We start from the raw sequence: 27,766 nt of genomic DNA, 5'->3' as shown, positions 1-27,766 counted from the left end.
ATCGTTACTTTGGTAAATGACGTTAGAATGTATTTGATTGAAGCTTTGAATGACTGTCCTCCCCCCTCTCACCGAGTAATGGTTCGTTCCGCTAAAACTGCTTCAGGGGTTCTTCCCTGGATTGACCGTGACGCTCTATCGGTTCAGGATCCCTCTGAGGCACAGATCACAGCTGAGGCGTCCATAGAGAACGGCTGTCCCACAGGAGTCACTGGGATAAATGTAAGTTCATCAAACATGGCGTGTTTAATGCTAAGATGTAAAATAATTTCTCCCCTAAACTCTTTCCCTCTTTAGCTCCGCAGAATAACGGTCACGAAGCAGACCGAGGATGCGCGCGAGCTGCTAGCTTAACTTCTAGTTAGCTCTCCTTTTCTAAACGCTGCGGAGGTTAAAACCCCGCGTGGATTCTCGTTTTCTGTTAACTGCGATGTGTCCTCTTAATGGTCGGTTGGGTTTTTAAGACATTTAAAAGTAGCGAACAGACGGAGCAGAAGCGGTTCTGAAGGTCATGGATGTTTTTTTTGTTTCCACCGACGTGTTGGAAAGTTTACCAAGTAGCTCAGTCTCTTTGTTATTTTTCTGGTGTCAGGAATCAGGCCCCCTTTAATTTACCTTTAATCCTTCTTGTTCGGTTTTGTAAACTAGCAGCTTTGTTTTGCTATTATAAAATTACCCTTTTGACAGTTTTGTAAAAAGGAGCAGAGAAGAAAATGTTTTAGACGTCTTAGAAGTGAATTTGTCCAAACCAGCAGCACTAATGTCATTCCTCTCATGTCAGAAAGAGGAAGCAAAACATTTATTGCTCTGTTGCTTTAGATTGTGTATTTCTTTTAAATCAAGGCCCTTATGTCTTTTTTTTAAGTGAAATTAAGTTATTTGTTTTTAATTCTTCTGCTGCATAACAGGTATATCTCCAGAACAATAGTTTGAGTTTAACTCAGTTTGAATTTGGTCTAATAAAAGACCAATTAAAAAAAGTTTCGCACAAAAGGGCATTGTTAGTTTTTGGGTTGTTAATGGATCAAACGTCGCCCATTTAGACAAGATCTTAAAGCGATACACAGGGGGAAAAAAGAATAAAAACATGACAAAATGACAAAAAAAAAAAAACAATATAAAATTGCTCAAAAAAAGACAGGAGAATGCACATCGGTTAAATTTCTTTAAAGCACCAGCCTTGCGCTAATCCTCTCTTATAGGATTAAGTAAAGATGCAGGAGCTTGAGAGTTTGAACCAATTTATAAAGAAAGGGCATTAATGTTTCTAAAAAAGGGGATGGGTCACTTAACATTTTAGTCAAGGATCTCCATCTTTGATTAAAATAAGTACTGATTGGTTTTTGTTATTGTTTTAATCATAAATATAAAATTTAGTTATTCAGTTTTTCAATAACTGATCAGTTGTCTTAAAATATGTCTATCCTTGTTATTGTCTGAGGAAGGCAGTCTTGAACGCTTCCACATCCTCTTTGCATAATAGATCACTCAGGGTGGATGTCTGTGCCAGGTGTGAATGTGGTCAACAACCCTTTGAAGGACTTTGCATCTTTGCTGCGTTCTTTTGTAAACTAACTGATAACTGGAAACGCTTTCTGAAAGCTGTTGATGATATTAATCTAAAAGAAAGTCCCACTTCCTCCTGGGTAATTACCATCAGCTATTGTCTGGGTCTGCAGAGGCGAAATGGATGAAGAGGAGCAGTTTGTGAACATTGATCTGAACGATGACAATATCTGCAGCGTCTGCAAACTTGAGACTGAAACAGGGACCCTATCTTTCTGCCACATCTGCTTTGAACTCAGCATTGAGGGTAAGAAACAGTTGTTTTTTTTCCTTGTGAACAGCAAATAAATTCATCTTTTCCATTTACAATTAACATTAATTTTGGAGGATGGATTAGTCACTGATACAACAATAAATGGGTTCTCATCAAGTTATGATTACCGAGCGCCTTAAATTTGCTCATGCAGACCAAGCTTTGTCCTGAGAAATGTTCTAAAGAGAGTTTGATCTTTACATATAAATATCCTCTCATTGATTCTAGTTTTAGCTGCTGCAGGTCCTTCCATAAACAAGTCTGATTGACTCTATCAGCTTTGTTTACATATTAATAGGTTTTGATGAGAGAAGCAGTTCTCGTGTGGAGCTCCAGTGATCACTGTTTGATGTGCCTCTCCAGCTCAACACTGCGTTTCAAGTAGTTTTTGTTTTCCATCTTTTAATTAACGACTGGCTTATTTGGAGTGGAATGGAGCACCGGGGGTGGGGGGAGGGAATGGGTGCCGCTCTCGTCCCATGCTTACACAAATGGTTTTGTTTTCCTGCAGTGTATAACCTGGGAAAGTTGTCCAGGGTTAGATAAGGCCTACAGATTTATAAATGTATCCTGTCAAAGTGAAAGGAAACACTGTTTGGGTCCTGATGAATTGTTGTGTGGTTGAGTTTACTCTGTAAATATTTACTGGCTCCTCATTCAAGTGAGAAGACATGTAACCACACATTAGTGTCTTAATAAGAACTGTTACCTGCATGATAAAGTCAATAGAAATATTTACATTTGTCAAGCATCATGTAATGATGTTTTTAGATACCTGCCCCTGTAATGTTTATCAAATCAGTTCAGTTTATAGTTTGATCTGCAGAAAACATCAACTGGCTGCTTGGAAAGTTTAACATCCCAATTTTCCCCCTGCTAATTGAACCAGAGCCTGCCTCTATCTGGGCCTATCGATCCAGCTGATTTTAGCGCTTCGCTCATTAATCAATATCAGCCATAATGTGATATAGAAAATACACTTTTTGCTTCAACAGACTTAGACTTAGATTATTTATTATTTAATCATTTTATATACACAAGTGTAAAAAAAAAATTGTGTTCAGTACAGCTCTCTAGACTACATCATTTGTTAAGGTGTAGCCTTAATAAGTTAAGAAAAAACAAAAAATTCAAAAAAAAAAACTTTTGCCACGAGCAGGGCTGCTCCGTGCCGCCTATCCCCTCACAGAGAGCACTCAGGTCTCTGCACTGCTTAGATTTAAAATTGGAGTGAATGTAGAGGGAGAGAGTTAGCCGTTTTCTTCATGGTAAGCTGGGATTTTATAAAACTACACTTTAGTGCCCCATGTCAACAAACCTCTTCATGGAAAAACGCTGTTAGGCTGCATAAAGGAGAGCAGACAAGTTTTATATGCGCTAGTTTTGGCTGACTTATTAGCATTTTAGCTCTTTGCAAAATAAACATAATTTTAAAAGCAAAATAAGATTATTATATTGTGTCCCGCCACATGTCATGCTGACATGCAGGCTCTACTAGGGCTCATGAATTCAGAAGTTAATGTTTTCATTAAATTTCATTTTTAAAAGGCTCCAACTTCTGTATTTAGTTGTAATCCTGTTTGGATGGTTTAAAAGCTGCAGCACTGCTCCTTAAATCTAGTTTAAACTTGTATTTCTAAGGTTGTTTTTCTGAATGAGTTTTGAAACCCATACAAAATGTCTCCCATTAGCCAGTCTGTTATCAGGTTAAGCTCTATGCAGCCACTTGTTTTCATTTTAAATGCTCACCTGTAGAAGTGAAGTATAATTAGAAAAATACACAAAATGTGTATATTTATATATATATGAATATTAATTTTCCAGGCAGAGGGGAACAGTCAGGTGTGGAGCCACTTTATGAAGGATGTAACAGTTCAGGCTTTTAGCTAGCAATGCTTTTCCCCTGGAAACTTTGCTCAAATTTTCAAAATTTCACAAGCAGCAAATGCTGGAGTTGGAAAAATTTTACTTTTGCTGATCTGGGAGCTGGCAGGGAGACAGACACAGAACTTCTGATGCAGAGAACTATGATCACTCCCCTGAAACTATCTATTAACGCCTACATTTGCTTCAAATATCAAAACCTGCCAGCAAAATATGTTCACTTTTATTATTGTGGTGCCTGCAGTTTGTACCACATACCTGAAAAAAACGTTTAAGATCTACCTCTAACCGCCTCCAACAGAAAGTTAAACCCCAAAAAGGTGACCAGGCCTGAGGCAGCTGCTGCTGGGGATTCCCCGTGACAGCGCACCGCCGGTCTGTGGGGGTCTAAGCGGCTCAGACAGCAAAATAATATCATAAGGCAGAATCGAGATCTTGATGAACTGACTGCACAGACAATGTTTTAAGGTGGACTTTCTCACATAAAAATACACAGCAAATATAGCAAAGCCGCTCTCTGCGATTGAACACAGGAGCATCAGATGCAACTGGAAACACTTTACTGGACGCCTGAACATAATGTGGACAAAAATATAAAAAATTAAGCAGGAGGTGCTTTCTTGCTTCTCAAATTGCGGTCTGAACGTAGCGTTACACTTTCTGATTGTTTAAATTAACCTATGAAACATAATATTGTACCTAAAAATTATATAATCTCTTCCTTATGAAATTTCTACCTCAAGGCAGGCGCACTTACTTCCCATAATCAAGACAAAAATAGTGTTGAAATAAAGACAAAAACGTTAGCGGCATTCCACCTCAAAATGCAGGAAATAGCGTTTCAAAGAGTCTAAATTTGAAATGATGTGATACACCAAGGCGTACACCCTATGGAATATTTCTCTCTAAAAGCCTGTAATAGGTGTTGGATACGAAATCTGCAGTGTTACAGTTAGTCAGGGCTCCAGCACCAGTAAGGCAAAAAAATACCACAGATTTTAGCCAATATCTAAATCAGCACCACAAAACTTTATAGTCTTATGTCACTGCTCAAATTAAACTTGCGTATTTTAATTCTGTAGTTCTATGTTTTGTTTCTTGGTCTTGAATCATTTTTTTGATTATTATGAGAATTTGAGTTGGAATATAGTTGGACAGGGCATATCATTGGTGTATGTCAGTTTTTCTTTTTTATATTCTGGCTGATATATATAGGAAATCGTTCTTTTTTAAAGCCCCCAGTATTTTTATCCATCTTCAAAATCACATATTGGTCGGACTTAACATTGAACACAGCATGGAGAGCAGCAGGCAGAGTTTTCCGTTTACAGTCCAGCAGCTCAGCGTCACATTATTGAGAGCAGAGACGCTGCCATATTTCTTTCTGCTGGTTTTTGGATGACCGGGTGGAAACAAAGGCCAATCCGTTTGTCCGCTGGTTGCTCATGTGGGCCTAATGGCTTTTATTTGAGTGTGATCGGCTGTTAAGGTGGACCTGAAAGTTGGCTTGAAGAAAGCTCTTCATCTGCCAACTGTGCTTTTCATCTGGTTCTCCATTTTCTACATCAGTCAGTGTATTCCTCTAAAACTGTAATCACTCCCCTGTTGGAGGAAAGATGGTAAAGTTCACATTATCTTATGATTGGGAAATGATTGGTAAAGGATTGAAAAATGGATTCATCTGACCAAAGAACGCTGGACACAGAGAACTTGGCTATATTTCTGCATGTAATTAAAATCATCTGTTACATGGAACTAGTTTGATTCTCTGTGGTTGCATAGGTACTAGGGGTGGAACGGTTCACAAAATCCACGGTTCGGTTCGATTCTGTTCACGGTTTCTGGTCACGGTTTTCGGTTCGATTCAATACATGTTGATTGTGAAATTAATTATGAAATTAATGAAAAAATCCCCCAAAAAATAATTGGATTGTAATTATTTTAAATGATCCGCGGAAACCCTGGATCATTTCCGTATGTTTTGCTGCTTTGAATTTAATCATCTGGCGCATGCTCTCTAACCTGACAACAGCCAGATGCATGTCTCGCTCATGGCTGTTGTCAGGTTACATGCTCTCTACCATCTCCAAGGAACTCAGAGGGGAGCAGACGAAGCCACAGTGGGGGCTGTAGGCTTTGCTTTGAGCAGCCGGTCTGGAGCGCAGCGGGGCGGAGCGGGGGTTGCTGACGGAGTATGGATTTCGGGGTTAGCATGACATGTTGCTGTTAGCATAAACAAAAGGTGTTGCACAATGCTTGCACACTGTTGCACTTTTATCCACAACTTTCTTACCGCCGTCATCGTAGGTCACTCTAAATGCAAAGCGCTCCCATACAGCAGACCTATAAAGTGCTGCTGGCGCGTCTTCCAACTCCTGTTCTTTCCCACTCGCCATACCCACACAATTCTCCACAACAACTGATTTTTTTCCCTGCTACACCCGGCTATGCTGCTTCGCTTCTTCTTCTTCTTCTTGTGTACTACTGGTGGTTGGCTTTGGTCGCAGTACTGCCACCTTCTGCTCTGGAGTGTAATCGCTTCCTCTATGAGAAAAAGGAGCAGCGCATGAACCGAATGAAACACGCGAACCGAACCGAGACAGTCGAACCGAACGATTCTGACGGTTTTCATAAATCGTCCCATCCCTAATAGGTACAATAAATGGTTTATGTATATTGGTATATCTATATGGAGAACAAGGAAAAAGACAAACAACCATTATAAATGTAGCATTTCTCATCTCTCATTGGTTGTGTTGCAACACATGGTCCACAAATTGACCAATGAGTTGGAATGCACTGGAAATCCTACCACCAAAAATGTTCAGCTAAAAGTGAATGGAAAGGGCATTTTCTGCTGTTGGCCAATAGACATTTAACACCCAAACAACATGGCCGAAACTTGTGATGACACAACAAACAGCACATTCAGCACTGGGAGGGTCAAGAATAGAAAGCAAACAGCACAGCCAACATGCAGAAACGTCAAGCTAGTGTGAAGTAAAGGCCTAGAGCACAGGGGGTGGGGCAGAGTTTGTCAGAGTTTAGAGCGTAGGAGAAAGGCTTTGCGTGGGGGAAGCGAGTTAAAGGCAGCACATCGGTCTCACTACGCACTCAGGTCAGTGACAAAAATTTGCTTGGATAGCCAAACGTCCCCATCACCATTCAGAATCTAAGAAGAATATGACACGGAAAAGAAAACGACAGCGAACATGGCCACTCCGTCTGCGGTGGACATGTTTAAAAAGGCAAGAAAGATTCCCAGCAAAACAATAAAGCATACTTACCCTGGCTTCCTGCCATGTTGCTCTCCATTGTTTACTTTCCTGATTTCTGTCGCACAACATCAACGCTAACCCAGCGTGATGGTGTCACCAGGCACGCAGTATTGCGGGAGAAAGAGGCCACGCAGCAGTTAGTGGGGGGCTAGACTCAGTTTTTTTTCCAAAGGGAAGAGAGCCAAATGCCGATCGTTAATGGGTCGACTCGTATTAAGTGGGATACAGGCTTCAGATCCCTACCGATGTGTCGGATGAGCACTGTTGCTCTCCTATGTGCTTCACACATGAAAAGCCACAACATCAAGTCAGACATGGCAGTAGTAGCATGACATAAGCCGGGCATAAACTGTGTGCTTTTTCTTTTTTTTTCAATCGTTGCACGCAGCTACAGCTCACGATGAATGTTCTCAAACTGTACGGCACGACGCTCTGATGCGACCGGCCTGCTTACGCTGTACATTTAAAAACCACGTCAGAATCAGCTCTGCAGTGTGATGGCGTTCCGGACTCGTCTATCCGGAAGCCAAACCAGTAGAAGAGGAATATGAAGCTCACAAGAATAGTAATCGGTGCAATTTTGTGCTGAAAGCCCTAAAAAGAAAAGGCGATGAAGTATTTGGACAAAGACGTGGCTGAGCAAACGTGTCTACTACAGTCTGTTAGTTTTACTCGCACCCCCGCCATGCTTCTGTGTTTACATCTGAGGAAAAATTCTTGTTTGCCCACTCAGCGATTTGCCCACGGCCACCTTACGACGGCTGACTGAATTTCTGAACATGTTTGATTTTCTCACGATTCTTGATCAAGATGTGGTCGTGAGAGGCTGAGTGCCCCTCGTTACCCCCTGTACACAACGCGCGATCAGGCTGAAAGTCAGCCCCATCGAAAAAGTCTCGCACGACTGGAAAGTCGGCCTGAAAAGGGCAAAAAAAGTGTACAGTGTAAGCCCAGGCTTTAAACCCACACATTTTTGCCTGCAGTGCTGCTGAAAACAGATCTCATGATTTATTTATTTCAGCAGGATTTGGGACACTGAAAGTTCAAAGGAGTTTGTAAATGATTATTTGATCTTTTCAAATGGATACAATAATTGTTATATGCTATCACCACAGAAAAATAAGATATTTAGACATCTTGGTCGTATTAATGCCTTAATTATATGTTTAATAGAGACATTTTTGACATTTGACCCAACACTCAGGCATAGTGTTATATTTTTTAAATGAGTGGAAGTTTGTCACTAAAGACATGGTTAATACAGATGAATAGCTTTTAGTTACGTTCTCGCAAACTTTTGGACAACATTGTGGAACAAGAATCTGCCACAATATGTTTTGATAATGGATATTGATATATATGATTAATCATGCAAAAAAAAAAAATTTTTTTCTGTATCTAATGTTCCCTGGTTATTCAGTGAGATTTGAATTTTCTATGCAGAACCTAAAGAACTTATGTTCATGTGTTGCTTTAATTTGCTTAGCGGAGGGCTGCGCTCTCAGAGTGTTTTTCTAGTTTTTTTTTTTTTTATGTGGACACAAGAAGCTGAGAAGAATATAAAAAGTATGCTGCGAGCATACATTTATCACCGACTATGATCTGTGATGGTTTTGTTGACTTTTCAGCAGAACAGGTCTTAAAGGGCTGCTGGCTCTAACTCTGCGATCGTTTTCCACCCACAGGATGGTTTGCACGGAAGGGAAGTGTTTAGACTTGCCTGTAAGAATGTTTCCTGCTGGCTTTATTGGTAGACTGTCAGATTATCAGCGATATCCACCATCAGCGCTAACTGTTTGTCTCTGCAGCGTTCCAGGAATCATTAAGCATTGAGCAATCATTTAACGCTTTGTGGAATTGATGATCAGAAAACGCAGCAATTTACAGCGGCTGATATAAACACAAATTACAGTAAGACCTGAGGCCCATTGACTCAGGAAGGGAAGGCATTGTTGTAGCTGAGGAGATGCCGTCAGTTCCTTCAGAGTGCACAATAGACATCACTGAAATGGTTCATACATTGCACAATCTGGGCTTTTTTTGTTTTTTAACTGCGAGATGTTTATTTTCACTTTCTTTCTGCTCAGTCTCAGCTGACTGCTACGCATAGCCCTGAGCGTCAACAGCCCTACTGTTTTTCCAACGCAGAGCCTGTGAAAAATGTAGAGTTTGATAACTTAATTAGGTATCATTTGGCTGTTGTTTTATGCAAACAGCCCAATGCTAAAGAAATGATTTAAGCTAGTAAAACATGAGGAGTTTTTAGCTTTATCTGCAGCTCGTCCGACTTTCTTCTTCATATCTCCAAAATATTACAAGTTAAATAACATTTAATATATTAGAAGAAGGACAAACTTTGAAAGGATCCTTAAAGATTTCAGTGTAAGTTTGCTGTTAGTAAGAAAAACCCAGCAGCTGCTCCCTTTGGCTTATTATACTGGGTAGAACAATGGAGGAAGAAAGCTTGGATAAAACACTCATTTATTTAGTGAGGCCATCTGTCAGATTCCCTAAACGGCTGATCAGAGTCCAATTTAACTTGCTGATTCTGTGCCTGCTGGTCCTGAAGGGAATGTGTTTGTTGAAAACGATGCGTACGTGTTACTAGAGCCAGCTGGGTGGTATTTTAGGCTCAAAAGGTTAGCGTCAGCAGGGTCGCTGAGAACGGGACGCCTGCACGTTCAGTCCTGCATGTGTGACGTGTTTGGGCTGATAATGTGACCACAGGCCTCTTAAAGGTTTGTCTTTATCAGGCTTTAGCTCATCTCTGGCTCCCTGTTAGGAGAGGCGTGGTGAACATCAGAGCTCCTGTATTTCTGCTTACATAATGCAGATGGGATGTGTGCTGAGAGACCCTAACAGAACAAATGTTCTGGAGCGAACAGAATGAAACGCCACAGCAGACGGAGCCGATTGTTGCAGCTCTACAGGGGCTATTGTTACATGCTCTGATAAACAACCCGTGTCCCCAACTCTCCATCACAGAAATGCCTGATAATAGAGCTCCCTGTCACAGCTAGATACCTAAACACATCTGGAATCCAGTGAACCTGGCTTTAGCCTCTGTTATCTGGTAAATCAATGTGTCACTACGGAGTTTTTTTTTCAGCCGAGCATACAATGTACAAGTTTTTCACAGTCAAAGAAATGAACCCTTGACTCTCCAGACAAAGAAACTTAATAAGCCTGATATCTTCAAATCTCACTGAATAACCAGGGAACATTAAATAAGGAGAAAAACATTGTTTTTTCATGATTATTCATATATATCAATATCTATTAATAAATCATATTGTGGCAGAATCTTGTTCCACCATGTCAGCTAGAACCATCTGGGTTTAAAAAAAAAAAAACAAATGGTGATGTTTGCAAAAACGTAGCAAAAATTAAAAGCTATTCATCTGCATTATCCGCAGTATTAGTGACAAACTTCAACTCATTTAGAACACATCACACTATGCCTGAGTGTTGGGTCAGAAAAGGGTAGAAAAATGTCTTTAAAACAGAGCAAATACACAACATGCAATGACAGTTAACAGTTTTTTACAGTGTGAAAGTTTACCATAGATTAACCATCCCAGCATTACATTTTACAGTCGCAGCATCATAATAGTGGTCTGAGCTTCACCATGCAAACCTAGCACAAGAATTCACCTCGGATGGAAGGGCTATGTAACATAATCTAGTAAGACTTGTTTACTTGAGTAAATCTTCCACAGTACCTCAGCGTTGGCTGAAAATGTCTGTTTGGAATCTTAATAAGTATGTTATCTTTTCCATTTGGTATAATTCTCTTAAAAAATCTTTATTAAAAACATAATTAAGGCATTAATACGACCAAGCGGTGAAACGTGATGTCTAAATATCTCATATTTATCCGTGCAGATAGCATATAACAATCATTGTGTCCATTTTTAAAGATCAACTAATCATTTATAAACTCATTTGAACTTTCAGTGTCCCAAATCATGCTGAAATAAACCAATCATGAGATCTGTTTTCAACAGCACTGCATGCAAAGATGTGTGTGTTTAAGTCGTGCGAGAATTTTTTGATCAGGCTGACTTTCAGCCTGATTGTGCGTCGTGTACAGGGGGTAAAGATGGAAGATCAGCCTTTCATGGCCGTTGTGGGCAAATCGCTCAATGCGCAAACAAGGATTTTTCTTCTTCTTCCTCTCCGATGTAAACACAGAAGCATGGTGGGGGTGCAAGTGAAATGGTGTTCTTTCCATAAAATTGACAGACTGTAATAGCCACGTTTGCTCAGCCATGTCTTTGTCCAGATACGTTGCCACCTTCTATTTTTAGGCCTTTCATATTCCTCTACTGGTTTGGCTTCCGGATAGACGAGTCAGTGTAGCGCCATCTTACTGCGATGCTGAGTCTCACGTGGTTTTTAGGCGCACGGTGTGAGCAGGTAGATGGCATCAGAGCGCCGGGCCACAAAGTGTGAGAACATGCATCGTGAGCTGCGAACTTTTAAACCCTGCGGCTCGTCATACAGTGTGAGCTGTTGCTGCGTGCAACGATCGTACAGCGTACGCCCGGCTTTAGTGAAAGTCTTTGATGATCTGCTTCTAAGGCAACAGGTTTCTGTCACCTAAAGTCATGAAATTCTTCAGTTATCGGTGAAGCTCTTCACCCTGCAAACTTGAGCAGCCAAACATAAACAGGGACTTTGCCTCAGCTGCTTTCACTGCTGTAACCACATTAGGGCTGAAACGATTCCTGAAGTAATTAGTCACCCACTTACTAACATTCCTCAAGATAAATCAGCTGCTTTGAGGTTTTGTTTAATGCTGTCCTAATGCTCAGTCATGTTGTTTCTGTCAGGGGCTCATTTCTGCTGCACATCCTCTAGCGACGGCCTTCATTGCTGCGGCTATGTGGACATAAAATGTGGTTTTCATCTATGGAGGCGGGCGCAGTGGTGATTTGTGCCTTTCTTATAAAATGAAGGAACATGTCTATAAACAATAAGTGTCAGCAAAATGAGAACACCCACCCCCCCCTTCCTGTGTGAGAGTAAACTCATTACTCAGACACATACAAGGCAGAACCTATGGTGCAGTTTTTACTGAAAAAAATACTGTAACGTGAACCACAGGTATTCTGTTTTACTTGGATATCGTTGTGCTTTTTGATGTTGTCAAGCATCTCTATGTTTATATCTGATGCAGATTATGTCTGCAACTGACACCACTTTAGCTACATAGGCAGCTATCATCGAAGGGATACACTAAGCAGAAAGAAGCAAGCTTTTGTTGTTAGAAATTTGCTGCAGATACATCCCTTCAACAAATGTTCAACCGTACATTAGACAAGCTAGGTTGTTGCACTTTTTCCCATAAATTGTTTTTTTTTCCTCCCCATTTTCTATTTCATGTATTTTTATTCTCTTTCATGTATTTTTATTATTTTAAAAAAAAAGTAGCCTTAATTAGTTGAAAGAAATATTTACAGAAACGGTCAAACTTGTTTAGTCATCAGAATAATCGATAGAAAACTAGACTTACTAAACTAATCTTTAGCTGCATCCCTAAACCGTGTACTTTTATATTTGGTCAGATAACGGAACTTGTCTCAATAACATTTTTTGTTTTCTTATGTTTTTGTTTTAATGTGTTCAACTTATAGCATGAAACTTTAAAGCTGCTTTTATGTGGGGATGTTCAATCATACATTAAGTTATTACAAGTGTACCATATTTTAAAGAATCCTGTTTAATTTATTCAATTATTATTTGTAATGGAACCACAGAGCTAAAATTTTAAATGTCCCACGTTTCTTTGATTAGTGTGATTATTAGTTAGCATGTTTCTTTATTTATTGTTGCAAAATGTCTCCAGCTTCACTCAGCCAGTAAAACTCTGTCCATCATTATGATGTTTTTGGGCTCATCTACAAACCAGGAGAGCTCCAAACTCCAGTGAACAGTTAGTCGGAGCTGACCGTCCCTCCATCTGCATCTCCTTGATCAAACTATTTAATATTTTATTCAATTCAGTTTATTCACATAGCGCCAATTCACAACACATGTCATCTCAAGGCACTTTACAGTTCACCAGATCATACAAAGACTGTATTTGTAACCAGCAGATGAAAGGTACACCCTGGTTTTTGTCTTATCTGATAGCCAGCAGTGATTGATATATATGATATATGTATTTTAGGTAGTTTTAGCTTAAACTTTGACCTATAACCTAATGATCTGCATGTCTTTATGTGATGTGATTCCTGAGCAGTGCTGCAGATGGAGGCCACATGCTGCTTCTGACTGACAAATTCATAAAGTTTACCTTCTGTCTGCTGAGCTCCACTTATAGAGGACATCCTAAACAAAGGAGATTTTTTTAAAAATATTTTAGTTCCTCTGCTGTGTTGATATCTGTTAATTTGATCTGTTATTTTTTTCCGCTATTGTTAAACTAAGAGTAAAATGTATTTTACTCATCCTCTAAGTGTTTTCTATGTAGTAACGTAGTCGCGATGTCGTTCTTGCAGCTGCATCGTAGGAACATAGCAGGTGTCACGTTTTGTTGAGCTCACCTTGTTCTAAGTTATCTCTGAGTTGTTATCTAAGCCGCCTGTGCAGCAGCCCCTTCAGCTGTAGGACACCAGGTGACCTCTGACCCACTTGTTCTTAGTGGATCAATCGTTCTCTCCTCTGAAGTGTGTCAGGGATCAGGTGTCCATCCCAGAGAAAACAAGATGGCTGCATTTGGCTGTCAGTTAGCCTTGTTTATTGCCTCTGGGTGTGAAACACAATAGCAGTTTGTCTGGACATGAAACATGATTGAATAGGGGCCAAAACAGCTGGGCAGGGCCTCTGCTAAGGGCCACACATCTGCACCTTCAGTTCATCCCAACAAAAACTGCATGTTTCTACTTTCTAAATTCCTTAGACCAGGAATTCTGACTTTTTTTTAATAATCCAACTTTTAAACCATTTGAGTTTCTTTCTTCCTTATCTAAATCCCTCTCCCTGATGAGGTATGTACACAATCAACCTTTTATTTTAAAAAGTTGAAACCTCAACTGAAGAAAACACCAGAAAAAAAATACTTAGGCGACCATAAATTTCCCTTTCCCCCTTCCCCACATGTTGCTTTAAGCTGGGCATGCAGTGTAGGGTTGGGAATTTAAAAGATTTTCACGATTCCGATTCCCTTTTCGATTCTATGAAACGATTCGATTCTTTATCGATTCTTTTTTTCGATTCCAATTTGGGGGGAAAAGGAGAACAAACAGTTTGTTCAGCATCAACTTTGTTTACTTAACTATTGCACAATCTTACAAAATCAACAAGATCAAGATGTCCACAGGAAATGTGAAACTGGAGTAACATCCGTGTTTAAATGAAAAATGAATACAAGAACAAACTTAATAACCAACAATGTCTAATAACAAATGATGGGATAATAACCTATTTTAAATAACAAAAAATACTAATTATAAAACAGTAGTAGGGAAAATTTACAGTTATTTTGCAGAAAGATGAGCATATCTGCTTTTTCTGGAAGGATACGGGATCTTTCAGGGCTTATGGTTTCTCCAGCCGTGGAGAACACCCTCTCAGATGGGATGGAGGAAGCCTGCACACAGAGGTAGTTTTCAGCCAGTCCAGATAGCAAGGGCAGCGTATCTTGCTTGTTCCACCACCACAGTGTGGCGCTATCCCTGCAGGGGATGGAGGGCAAGCTTTTATAGAGCTGGATTTCCTGATCTACCCTCTGGGCTAAGGAAAGACGGGGCTTTGATTCACAAAGTGACCGCAGCTCGTTGTCTTCCTCCTCGAATAGTTCTTCCAACTTGCGTAACTTGCGTAACTTACGTAACTTACGTAACTTACGTAAAAAACGTGACGTAAGTCGTGCATCCCAGAGCCGGCGCTCTAGGCTCTGGTGCTGCGGGAATCGAAAAAAGAATCGTTCAGAGAGCTGCAAAACGATGCCATGGAATCGTAAAATACGGAACCGGTTCTGAACAGGAACCGGTTTTCGATTCCCATCCCTAATGCAGTGTACGATTTTTTTTTTTGTTTTTTTTTTGGGCTGATTTTTCAGATGTGCGAGAATCTTTTCAGTCGGGCCAAGTTTCAGCCTCATAGTGTATGATACAGGGGGTAACGAGGGGCGATTAGCCTCTCAGGAACACCTTCATATCAGTAATCGGAAGGTCGGGAGAAAATCAAACAAGTTTGAAATTTGTCGGCAGTCGTGAGGTGTTCGTGGGGAAATCCTGCTGTTGAAGCAGAACTACGAGCTGATTTACCAGAACCTCGAGCACTGCGCCTGTGCAAACAAGTTCCAGATTGATGAGTCCGACCAGCGTCTTTCGGCGCTAAGTCTGATGTGTGGTTTTTGGACATGCAGTGTGAGCAAGTAGATTGCATCAGAGCGTTGGGCCGCACAGTGTGAGAACATCCATCATGAGCTGTGAACTTTTATACAGTGCGGTTTCATCGTACAGTTTGAGCTGTAGCTGCGTGCAACAATTGAAAATATCCTACAGTGTATGCACAGCTTCGCACTGCCACTGTCAGCTGGCTGACAACATCTTTTTGGTAACATCTATCCCGTCATAATAAACTCCTCCAGCTATTCTGTGGAGAGCTAAGGAGCCCTGATCCTTCCTCTTTAGTTTTGTGTTTAACAGCTGACTTCTTGTTACTCAAGCAGACAGTTTGTTTAATGAACCAGTTACTATCAGCTTGTTTTGGTTTTATTAAAAAAAAGCAGAATAGAAACTAAAGACAGCAAAATGTAAATCAAAAACATACAACAAATAAACTTTTTCCTTGTTGTACCATATAAGCGACAGTCTAGGCACTTCCCACTCTTTTATTATGAAATAAAAATGTTTAATTTGGTATTAATACCATAAAAATGTTATATTTGCACAGTTATCAGACTGCAGATGGAAACAAACTCAAGCTAAATCTGCCATGAAACAACTTTTATTCACACATTGTTCCTATTAAATAAACTGATAAACTCCATCGGAGACCAGATATTTTTTCATAGTTTCACTGCTGTCCAGTTTTTCCTTGACTGAACTTAGCGCTTCAGGATAATTGACACCTTTCGCAGCTACAGCCGCCTGCAGGCTAATAACAACAACAGCAGCTGTTTATGCTTTTGAAGTATGTTTTTCTTCTTTTTTGTCTGACTCCTCCCTCACATGAGTGAGCGTAACGGTCTGCCTCATCTCCGCTTGTCACGGCTCAACAATGTTGACCTCTCCTCCTCAGAATGATCTGTGTGTCTGCCTTCATGAATGACAGCGACACTAAGCTGCTTAATCTGACTGAGGTCTCTGGCTGCCTTCACGCTGTCCTGGTTTTGGTTCAGTCATTTATTTTGTATTTATTCTCTCATGATTATTTTCTGTTTAGTTGCAGTTATTAGAGATCCACTGACTGTTCACTAGGTGCAGCCTGCTTGGATTTCATAACCAGGATTCCTCTCAAGGCTAATCCACACATCAGAAATCAGTCTGGTACGGCACTTTGAGCCAAAGGCAAATATGCAGAAGCTAAGAATAGATTTTTAAACAAACACTTTTTTAGGGATTTAAATCTGCTGTGAAAAGGATCCATTAAAGTAAAACCACTATTATTTGTCAAAAAGAAACGGCATTTAAAAAAGAACTACCGAAGAAAATCAATAGAAAAAAAATGAGCTTTTAAGTTATTGTCTCTACAAGGTCATCCATTTGACCTTTTAGCTGTTGATTCCAATAACATGGGTTCCTATTCTGGACATCCTGTAGTGAACGCTGCTATACTAGTTTATTTATCTATTAATCCAACCAATCCAATATGTCATAGTAATACCTACATGTCTTCAAGACATTAAAACCTGATGACTCTAAATCTTCTGCTTTTGAATTCAATTTCAATCCAATTCAGTTTATTTATATATATATATATATATATATATATATATATATATATATATATATATATATATATATATATATATATTTATATATATATTTATATTCACAACACGTGTCATCCCATGGCATTTTACCGAGACAAATCAACCAGATCTTCCAGTCCAGGGTAGGGTGACCAGATTTGAGTTTCCGAAAAGGAGGACACTTTTCAGAGGGGAAGGGGCTGCTGGTCCGCTGACTGGACCGGACCGGGCATTCGAACCGAGCCATCAGCTCTGGTCCGGAGCCAGCCAGAGACGGAGTGACCGAACCCAACCCGGTGACGGTATGCTTCCCCCCGCCTGCCCAAAAATATACAAAGGCTTGAAATGGAATAAAAATGAGTTTGCCTTATCAGGCTAATGTATTAAAACTATTTCACAAGAATTTAAGTCAGTAGGTCACATGACCTGGAAACTATTGAAGAAAAGTCCCAACTTTTGTCTTTAAAATATCTTAAAATTTGAAAATGGCTTAGAATAGCTTAAAAGCGAGTGTGCCTTACATATGTTATCTATCATCAGTTTACATGATGAAGGAGGGAGAAGGACAGTTATTTCATGCAAATATCCTGCTAAACATCTACTAGCGTTTAGCTGATATTAACCCTCTGATAACTGCTGTTTTGCTGTTGCCTGGTCTGGTTGGTAAAGGTAAATGCTCAGCCCTGTGAGCTTCTGGCTTAGTTGTTTGGTGTTATTTACAGACACACAATGGGCTCAATAAATGCCGGATTAATCTTGGTTTATTTTTTCTTGAAAACATAAAAAGAAATGCATCAAAATAATAAACTTACAGTCATGCTCCATTTCAGACAGCACCCAGCTGGGCAGCATCATTAATGATGCGATTCCCCCCCGACATTGAGGAAGAATAACTAGGTAGTTGTATCCAGCAGATAGCTGTCTTATTTTATTCAACAGGTTAATAATAATCTATCGTTAATTTGAACTATTCAGTTAGAAACCTTTCTGCAAAAAAACAAGAAGACAGGAAAACTTGGTCACCATATTGGACGCCTCACTCCTCTTTCTCCTTCCTTTCTGTTCTTTTTTGAAACCCAGGCCATTTCTCAATATGTGTACTTGTGGGTTCTCATGTGCTCATGTACTTGTAAAACGTCATCAGCCTCAGCACTAGTACTGTTTCGAATTCACAAGAACAGCAGCCTGAGAACAGACGAAATCTCCTGAAGTTGTTCTCGCCCCTCCCTATTTACCCAGCATGCGTCAGAGCAGACTTGTCTATTCTTGAGATTGACAGCTGTCCCAGCATGCACTGCAGCAGCAACAGCTTTCAACGCAGCGCTCACAGAGCTCAGAGTATTAAGTTTAAAGTTCTCTTTTATGTTGCCGTTATTCAATAAAAGTATGTTTTAAAATCATTTGAGGCGAGAACATTATACTTCTAAGCATCACTATGTGGCCATTTACTGATTTAGTGCGTTGACCGCGGCAACCAGTGGAGCTCCGAGGCTATCGACAGACAGGGCTAATTGTAGCCCGTCTGCAGCAGCCCTCTCTCGGCATAGCCGCGTGTGAATGACCGCTGGCCTTGATGGCGATTTTTTTGTTTTTTGGCAAAATTTTCATTTGATTTGTGTTTATCTGACTGTGTTTATTATTATTCACCCAATAAATGATAAGAGTCAGAATGTATTATTATCTAGAGACTATTAATAACAGGAGGTGAAATGCAGCTCCAGAGGAGCCGAGCGGGTGGTGACGTCATCAGTACGCTTCTGTTCCGTTCTCCCAGAGTCCACACTTTCCTGTGTTCTTCTCAAGAACATACTTGGCAAGGAGTCCGTACTCATGTTCTTGTAAATTGAGAAACGGCCCCAGACTTTGGGTTGCCGCACTTTTCAGCCATGGATGTTTTTACCACACTGCTGCTTATTTACACATTTTCTTATTATTTTTTTGTTTTCCTTGATTATCACTACGCCAAATACGTTCGCGTGGCATTTAAGCCCCAGTACGAACGAACTGCCGGTGACAGTGGAGAGACATGCGAACCCAGGTCGGCCGCATCGAGGACTAAGGCCTCCGTGCATGGGTCGTGTGCACTAACCACTGCGCCACCAAAGAACGCCCAGAACATTTTTTATATTACAATTCTACCAAACGGGAGCATATAGTATAAACAGTATAACCATTTTAGAGTCTATCAATAAATCAGGAAATTTGATCTTGAACCACAGAAATAGTTTTAAATGAATCATTAAAGCTGCAGAGATCCAGCAGCTCCATTCGTGACACTAAATGGTCTAAACTAAGCAATGGCTACTAATTTTATAGTCCATTGTTCATTTTAAAACATAAATTAATCATGTGTGTAATGTTTATTGTGACTCATTTATGATTCTCTCCCCACTTCCTCATGAAACTATTAATAGGAGGTCTAATCCCAGCAAGCGCTTACTGGTGGAGCAGCTGAGGAGGAGACGCATGAACCCAGTTACCTTAATCTGGTTCCTCAGCCATAAGTGGAAATGAAGCAGCATGGAAATTTAATGTTTTTACAGCTGAAGCTTTGGATTATGTTACTACTTGACTAATCTACAGATTTTTTTTCCATTTCTCAATTAATCTAAAAATAGATACTTTTAAAAAATGAAAATCAGAAATTACTTATTTGTATAAATTTGATTAGTGCGTCATTTTGAAAGGTCCTGCTCTCCATTCCTGACTATTTTCAGTGGAGACCTAAACATTTATGACCATGTCCACCATTAGCCAAACATACTGCAATGAGCTGCTCTAACAATTTAAACATCAGCTGCTTATTACGATCAACTTTGGCTGCAACACGTTCCTCTGCCTGCTGACAAAAGTAGGCCATGAGAGACAATCTGCTGTTTATCACACCTCCTTCTCTGTAGCTTCACGCACTCATACAGCTTTCACCTTCAGCTTCCCTCGGTCCGTAAAGCGGCCCACTTTGCCTCCCGTTTATCTCACAGTTGCTCTACTTTCTGTCTGCTGTGGGACGTCACCTGAACAGGCGAGGATGGCTTTTTGTTTTATGATGTTCGCACCCTCTCCAGACAAGAGGATTGCTGAAAAACGGCTTTAAAGTTGATGGCTTTTATTGCTTTAAAATTAGGACACTTTTAGTGGTTTTGGGTTTAAAATATCCTCTTTTCCCTCCCATCTTAACAGCATCTTTGTTTTTTATATATTTTGCATTATTCCTCAGCTTATGTATTGAGGCTTAACAGAAAGACAACAGCAGGTCAGGCTAAACATGGAAACTTTTGGAATAATAACACTAAGTAGTTATTCCAAAAAAGTTAAAAAAACAATCCACTGGACTTTGTTTCCAAGTTTGAAGATGTTTCCCTCCCATCCAGGAAGCTTTTCAATTCAAAATGTGACAAATAGCGTTGAGTTTGAGGCTTTATAGAGTAGAGTAAACCAAAAACAAAGGCTTAAAAATCCTGCAAATTGAATCAGAACAACAGTTCCACCGCTTAGATTGTATAGTCGTTTGGGTTCTTTGTTAGCCTGTAATACCCAATACCTGTCTATGTCTCTGAAAGGGGGTCATTGGAGAGAATTTTTGGCCTGGCTGAACTAGCAAGGTGTTCTGTTCCCCTTTTAGGGGGTGGGGGTTGTGATTATAGCGGAAAGGAATCAACTCCGTCACTGAGTTGTAGGTTTTTGAAAGATGAAACCTAGTGATGGATTAATGAGCCATCTTCAAGTATTTCCACACATTGCCAAACTGGATTGATGCTGCATTGATACTGTCTCACAGAACACTGACACCTGCTGGACCTTTAAATACACTACAGGCAGCTTATTGGACAGACTAAACTGATTTGATTTGGTAACCTAGTACAATGATATAATTTAAGTTATTGTAGGTTATATTGTATTATTCATATCTATGTTCAAATGGAAAATATTTTTGATATTTTAGATGCAGCCAATAAATAATGTAAACATATAACATGAAAATGTAGGGGAAAATGTGAATGAGGTTGTTTGTGGATTAGGATTTTAAATCATATTTTTAAAGCAATAAGTACAGTAAAAACTAAGAGTCAATTTGAATTGAATTGAAAATTAAATGCAAAAAAAATCTTATACTTTATGAACTTTAAAAAAATCTGAGAAAACATCTAAATAATTCTCAAAACTTTTCATTAAAATGTTTCATTTCTTTGCTTTTCTTTATATATATTTATCAGATTTCCATTTATGAAACGTGTTTAATGCCTGAAACAAGTATCCCCCCATGTCATCAGTGATGGACTCTTCCTGTCTGTTTGAATACAGGTGTCTCCTCTGCGTCCTTGTTGCACTCCAAGTCGCTGCGGGGCCACAGAGACTGCTTTGAGAAATGCCACCTGATCGCCAATCAGAAGCTGTCTCATTCCAAGGTGTCCAGAAGCGCCTATGAGGGCATGAAGCTGGCCCTCAGCCAGAAACTGACCAGCATCATCCAGTTTGCCCAGAACAAAGACTCGCTCTCCTCCAACGGCTGTGGCAGACGGGGGGCCAAGCTCCTCTGTTACAGCCAGCAGGGAGAGCGCAAGCTGCTGCCGCAGTCTGACGCTCAGGTGCCGCGCTACGCCCCCTGCTGGGACAGGGCCAAAGAAACGGGCCTGGAGAGCCAGACGGGAGAGGAGGTGGATCTCCTGTGTGCGTCTCAAAGCGAAGGTTGGAGCAGAGACGGAAGGAAGGATGGAAACGGCTGGACGCAGCCTTCAGGACAGAGGCAGCAGAGACGCCAGGGCCACAGCAGAGAAGAACGTAAGGAAAATCAGTCGAAACCTTTTATACTTTCTGCTCATTAGACTAAAGAGGGGTAGATTTTCTCTTCCATTCAGTCAAAGTAGAAAGTTTAGAGAAAGAAATTCAGTTCTTCTCCTTTTGTCTCATACAGAACATTCTCTGCTTAACGTCTTAACTCTGAAGGCTGAATTATACTCAGAAACCAGGTCGTCTGTGTGTGTCGCAGTGAACGCAGATATGCCCCGCCCCTTCTGCAGACACTCTGCTGCACCTCTCCAAAACTATAGGTGAACGTAGACAGGAGGCCTCCGATTGGTCAATTCTACATCCGCTCTACACTTTGCATATTTCTTCTTTGGTACCTTACCAGCTTGTTTTGTTTGTATGACCGCCATTGTGGAAAACCACGTGAAGATGGACCAGCTAGAAGATCAAGCTGCGTGAAAACCAGTGTTAATTTCTTCAGCTTTTTTAAATTTAGTCTTAGTCATATTTAGTCATTGCCTTCCCAATTTAGTCTTAGTCTAAATGATGAAAATCTATTTTAGTCTTAGTCAAATTTGAGTCATTTTAGTCAACACTGTAAATAGTAAAATTTCTCCACAGACCGATTCTCTTCTTAACATATATCACACTGCACACATTGAAACTTTTGTCAGCTTGTTTCATCATATCCACAAAGTCTTTATCCTCAATAGGCCTTGCAGGCAGGCCAGAACGCCCGATCCACTTTTCCATGGAGTTCTCCAGGGCTTTCTGCTCTTTGGTGTCAGGGTTGTACGGTGGGGGGGCTCCCAACATCTCTGCAAACAGACTTCCTGTCCTTCCCCAATGTCTGACTTGGCTGTGGTGTCAGTCATTATCATGCAAGTTGTTTTGTTTTCTTTCGCGTTGTAAACGAAATGGCTCCATACATTCAGGGGTTGTTTTCGCCCAGCTCCTTCAACAAACTGTACACCAGTATCTGAGCCCGACGCCATGACTGGGTAGTTGAGCTAGCTACGGTTAACTACTACCAGTGACCAGTATAAGCTCTCTGCTACTACTGAGTGAGCGGCGCAAGGCACTGTGGGACAGGCGGCGTGTAGGGACAAACAGGGCAACGACGCATAATCTTCTATGAAGTTAAAGAAACACTTATATTAACAATTACAAATTAATTATAAACAATAAAATGTTTTTATGTCCATTCGTCTATGGCTTGTCAATTTTGTCTGGTCTTAGTCTCGTTGACGAAAATAATCTTTTTTTTCTTGTCATATTTTTATTTTTTGGAAACAATTTTTGTGTGTTGTTGTTTCGTCATCGTAACTGGAAAAAGAGGCGTTAACGAAATATTTTCGTCATCATCCTGGTTGACGAAATTAACACTGGCGAGAACGCTGGGACCCTTTTTCCACCTGGATCCCTGCTCTTTTTCGCCCTCATGTCCCTCCATTTTCGCACAAACTTGCTCCCACTTCCTCGCCGCCTCGGCCGTATCTAGACCCACAGCTAGTTCCTGATTGTCCCTCTTGCGTTGTGGCGTGGAATAACAGCGCAGACCACGCTTCGATATTGAGCATAAATCAAAAATATCTGTGACAAGTTCACTGCGACACACTGCTGCAGGAGTATAACCAGCCCTTTGCATCACCAGAGTTGTAGCAGACGGTGCTGATTTAACCCTAATGCCATGAATGGCGACAGATTCTGTAGGTCGGTCTGATAGTTTCTAACCCTCTATACGGCGTTTCTTTCCTAGTGACTAAGATGAACACGGACGAGCTCCATCAGCTGAACGGACGACTGCTGAAGCAGATTGAAAGTAAGTTTTGTTTCTTAGAAATAGGATCAGATTCTCCCGGATAAATCTTAACCTCCTGTTTCGATGACTTCCCGCCTCCATAGAGGTCTTCGAGGAGCTGACGGCTGCTGTGCAGGAGAAGGACGCCCTGGCGTCAGAGCTGCATGTGCGTCACATCGCCATTGAGCAGCTCTTTAAGAACTGTGCCAAACTGCCCTGGCTGCACATCAGCAGGGCCGGCGTGAAGGCCAGCAGCAGCAACGGCGCCGCCGCCGTGGAATGAGGAGCCGGAGGACAGCACCTGGCCGAAGGTGAAGAAGTGGTCTGCTGCTGCGCGGAGGAGGCTGAAAGCATCTGGATCCTGTTAGACTTTTGCACAGCGGGGCCGTTGGGTCCCGCGCAGCACCAAGGGCTCGCTTCAGTTAGTGGTTCCACTGATGTGAGGTTACTGGCGGGCGGCTGATGAGTTCCTGCTCTGGTTGTGACTCTCTGATTACCCAGGGTTTAAAAAAAACACGGCCTTAGGATGGAGGAGTTTTAATGAGCTGCACAAAAAACAGACCTCAGTGGTGAAATTTATTCTTTATCGTCCTCAATTATTCAGTTTTATATTTCAATACAGTTTTTACTTTTCTAGAATGAGGTTTCTGATTATTTCTCAGTTCTTTAAAGGTTAAAGATTTCAGTCAGTATTTAGCTGATAATAAAAGAAAACTCTCCTTCAGTCAAACTTCCCCTGGATGAACACTAATGCTTGAAATTCCCTGAAATGGTTTGAAATGAGCCCGATGTTTGCTGGAAACTGGTCTAAAATGTTTGCTAAACATTTTAAAGGACTGGAACTTGGTACTAAAAGCCTCTAGGGAGGGAATTTTGTTCCACTATTTATGTTGGAAAGGGACACAGTTTGTAAATGGGGGAAAAAAGCAACCCAGAAACAAAACTTTGAAAAACCTCTTGTCATTAAAAAATGTCTTTAATTTAGCTTTAGCAGATTTTATTATTTTTATTTTTCTGAAGTTTTCTCAACAGAGCAAAATTCAGATTAAGTTTTACAGAGCCTGCCCTTAGGTGGGAAAATAACCAGATCTGTAAAAAATAATACGATTTAAATCTGATAAATTTGATAAAAGTTGAAAATGTTAGGTTAAAAAAAAAGGTATTACATTTAAAAAAATGAAAGAAAATAAAGAATTTTCAAAACTTTATTATTAAGAAATGTTTGAAATTTCAACAATAATGGACCAAAATTCTCTCCATAGCCTTCCCTCACCTCCTCCATCTTGGATCTGTAAACAGACCGTCTTAAATATATTAAAGAATCATGATATCTACATATATGTAGATATTTATATGGTCACACTTAATTATGACCATATAAATGGTCATAAATTAGTGTCTCTTCTCTAAAAGCTTTATTTTAAACCATATTTCCATCATGAACCTGGTCCCTGTTCAGTTCAGCTGACTATTTTACTCCTGGATGGAGATGGATTAAGGGTGACCTCTGACCTCCTGCTGAGAAACCTGCTTCATTTAAGCCAAACACCTACAGGTCCTCACAGTTAACAGTGATTAAACTAAAATAAGCTCCTCCTGTTGGGGTTTGAATCGTAGCGTCGGTGTAGAACCTCCCACGACAGGCGGCTCTATTTCCTACCAAAGAAAACTGGACAAAAAGCTGCAAAGGTTGGATTTGGTGTCTGATACAAAAGGTCATGGATGGAGCAGCAGTGGGCGGAACCTAAAACTTTAGCTGAAAGATAATTTGAAAAAAAAAAAAAAAAGAAATCAAACTGCTGCAGAGTCAGTTTTACTTTAGTGACTTTTCATTGAGAAACGGCTTGTTGGCTCATCACCCTGTTGCCTAAGAAGTGTTATTTTAACCCCCTTCTTTGTAAAATCTATCATTTCTGGTGGGATTTCATTTGATTTGTGGTAAAGCTGTCGACACTTCTTGGTTCCTGTCAGATCAAGAACACATGAGAGGGAAATCCATTTGTTAAACCAAAGTTTATTATCCTTAAACCGGAATGAGCCCATGTTAAACCCCCCGAGCTGAAGGTTGCTTAGGGCTCACCTTATTGATAACGAGTTTCCCTCCCTGCTATTTCAGCGTGTCTACATAGCAATACAAACATGGCGTTTGGTCTGCAGTGCCTGTAGATATCCATAATGTTTAATCAAAGGAACTTTATGCAAGACGCGTCTAAACGGAAAATCAAAAGGCCTTATTAGGAAAGATGATGGTTGGACTTTTCCTCCCAGGTGGTTTAGAGTTTTCTAAGCTGGTATAAAGCAAACTTAGAAAAAATGCAGCATTTCTGCGTTGGGCTCTCTTTGTAAGAGAATAGATGTTTTTGACCCTTTTTAGGGTCTAAAGTTATGGTTATAAACTTGGTTTTGAACTTTTTCTTATGGTTTTATTTGGACATGTAGCCTGCCTGAGTGTGTTTATTAAAGCAAATATTTAGTCCTTGCATTTTTAGTAGAGTATCTGTTTTCGTGGATGTTTTTGGACCTATCTTCGCCGGGAGAACCAGTCCGTTTCTTTTCAATCGGATTTGAGTTACACTTCTACATTAGTTGTAGCCTGACCGTACATTTCTTTACATTTTTTCCATGGATGCATTTTTTAAATGATATTTATTGTGTGGAAATATTATGTTTGAATTGTGTAGACAAATCTTTTTCAATAAAATAAAAATACAGGTATTTTTTACAGAATCTGGTGTGTAGTGTTTTTTTTTTCTCTCTAAATGCCATTTTCAAATAAGGGATTTAAATATAAAATATGGTACAGTGCCTTTATAAACGTATTTATATTTTACTGTTACACTTACCGTAGTTTAATTCTACACTTTGCTGTTCTTGTCCAGTGTTTTTTGTCTGTTTTCCTAGCAGTTTTACACATAAAGGCTGAAATATGTGTCAGTTCTTTTCTACTAATTACCTGATTATTAGATTTAATCTAGAGCCTCTGAATATTGATCCGTTCTTGCATCAGAAAATTGATAAATACGCTTTAATCCATATATTTATTCCAAATCCGCTCTTGCTGCATGGACTTTGCATGTTCTCCAGGTACTCCAGCTTCCTCCCACAGTCCAAAGACAGGACTGTTAGGTTAATTGGTTTTCTAAATTCTCCTCAGGTGTGAGTGTGTGCGTAAATGGTTGTTTGTCTCTGTGTTGCCCTGAGATTGACTGGCGACCTGTCCAGGGTGGACCTCGCCTATTGACAGCTAGAGATAGGCACCAGCACCCCTCGCGAGAAAATGGATGGGATGCAGTTTTCCCTCCAGGAGAATTGGAAAGCAGTCGTTGCTATGGCAACACCGTGGAGCCCCATGTACACGGCTTTAGCTCTGTGGCACAGGTTGGCATGAAATCAAGCCTTTGCCCCTTTCTTAAAAATAAACTTATACAGTTGAATAAAACTGAATGTCGCCCGTAATCCCTAATCCCTTTATCGAGCAGGGACTATTTAATGGAGTAACTGACCTTTGGACAGATTGACTGGTGACTTATCCAGGGTGTAACCCGCCTTTTATGCATGGACTGCCTTAGACCCACCATGACCCTGATCATGAGGCAGGAGAAAATGGACAGACTCTCCCCCCCATAAAACATGAAAACTTATTTTTAAAAGAGTAGGAACTATTTATTAGCCTTCTTTTTTGTTGTGAATAAATGATTGTAGTATTTTTGTTGACAGTTTTTGGTTAATATACCTACTTTAAAATCTCGAAGTAGAATATTCCACATAATGGTGTCTCTGCTGCCACCCTGTGGTTTAGAGAGGAACATCTTGTTCCAGAGGTGTGTGAATTTAATTCAGTTTATTTATTCAGCGCCAATTGAACCCATGTGATTTAGGCACTTTACAGCAGCAATTTAATCAGATCAAACAGTCAGATTAATTTTAAGTTTTCTATCTAAGGAAAAAAAGTCGGTTGCATCAACACATTGACTATGACAGTTCCTCACACCATGCATGCTTGTAGCAACAGTGGGGAGGAAAACAGGAAGTAACCTCCAGCAGAACCAAAACGAGGCTCAGTGTGAGCGGCCATCTGCTGAGGCCGACTCTGATTCAAGGAGACAGAAGATGACAAAGAAAAAGAAGCAGAGATACAAAAGGCAACTGGTAACTAGCTCCACTGTCCAGGAAACAAAGAGCCAGGCAGACGAGCTCTGAGCCAGCTTCCATGTCAGAAGATGAAGAGAGCACATACATTTAAGGGTTGAACTAAAAAATACTGCAGAACGGGAAAACAGAGAATTTAATAAAGCAGAATTATGAAAAGG

At 40.3% G+C, this 27,766-nt stretch overlaps 1 protein-coding gene across 1 annotated transcript; it reads left to right on the top strand.

Moving 5' to 3' along the window:
* Positions 1-88: 88 nt before the first annotated feature.
* cunh21orf91 (chromosome unknown C21orf91 homolog) lies at positions 89-26,183 on the top strand. The gene is made up of 5 exons (XM_038273866.1): positions 89-222; positions 1,680-1,813; positions 21,212-21,688; positions 23,415-23,477; positions 23,561-26,183. The coding sequence occupies exons 2-5, from the start codon at positions 1,687-1,689 to the stop codon at positions 23,737-23,739; spliced, it is 846 nt and encodes a 281-aa protein (XP_038129794.1). The 5' UTR covers positions 89-222; positions 1,680-1,686; the 3' UTR covers positions 23,740-26,183.
* Positions 26,184-27,766: the final 1,583 nt, after the last annotated feature.

This window comes from Cyprinodon tularosa, unplaced genomic scaffold, assembly GCF_016077235.1.
Source record: "Cyprinodon tularosa strain WSP-4 unplaced genomic scaffold, ASM1607723v1 ctg894, whole genome shotgun sequence".
Taxonomy (NCBI): domain Eukaryota; kingdom Metazoa; phylum Chordata; class Actinopteri; order Cyprinodontiformes; family Cyprinodontidae; genus Cyprinodon; species Cyprinodon tularosa.
This window is presented reverse-complemented; position numbering and strand designations above follow the sequence as displayed.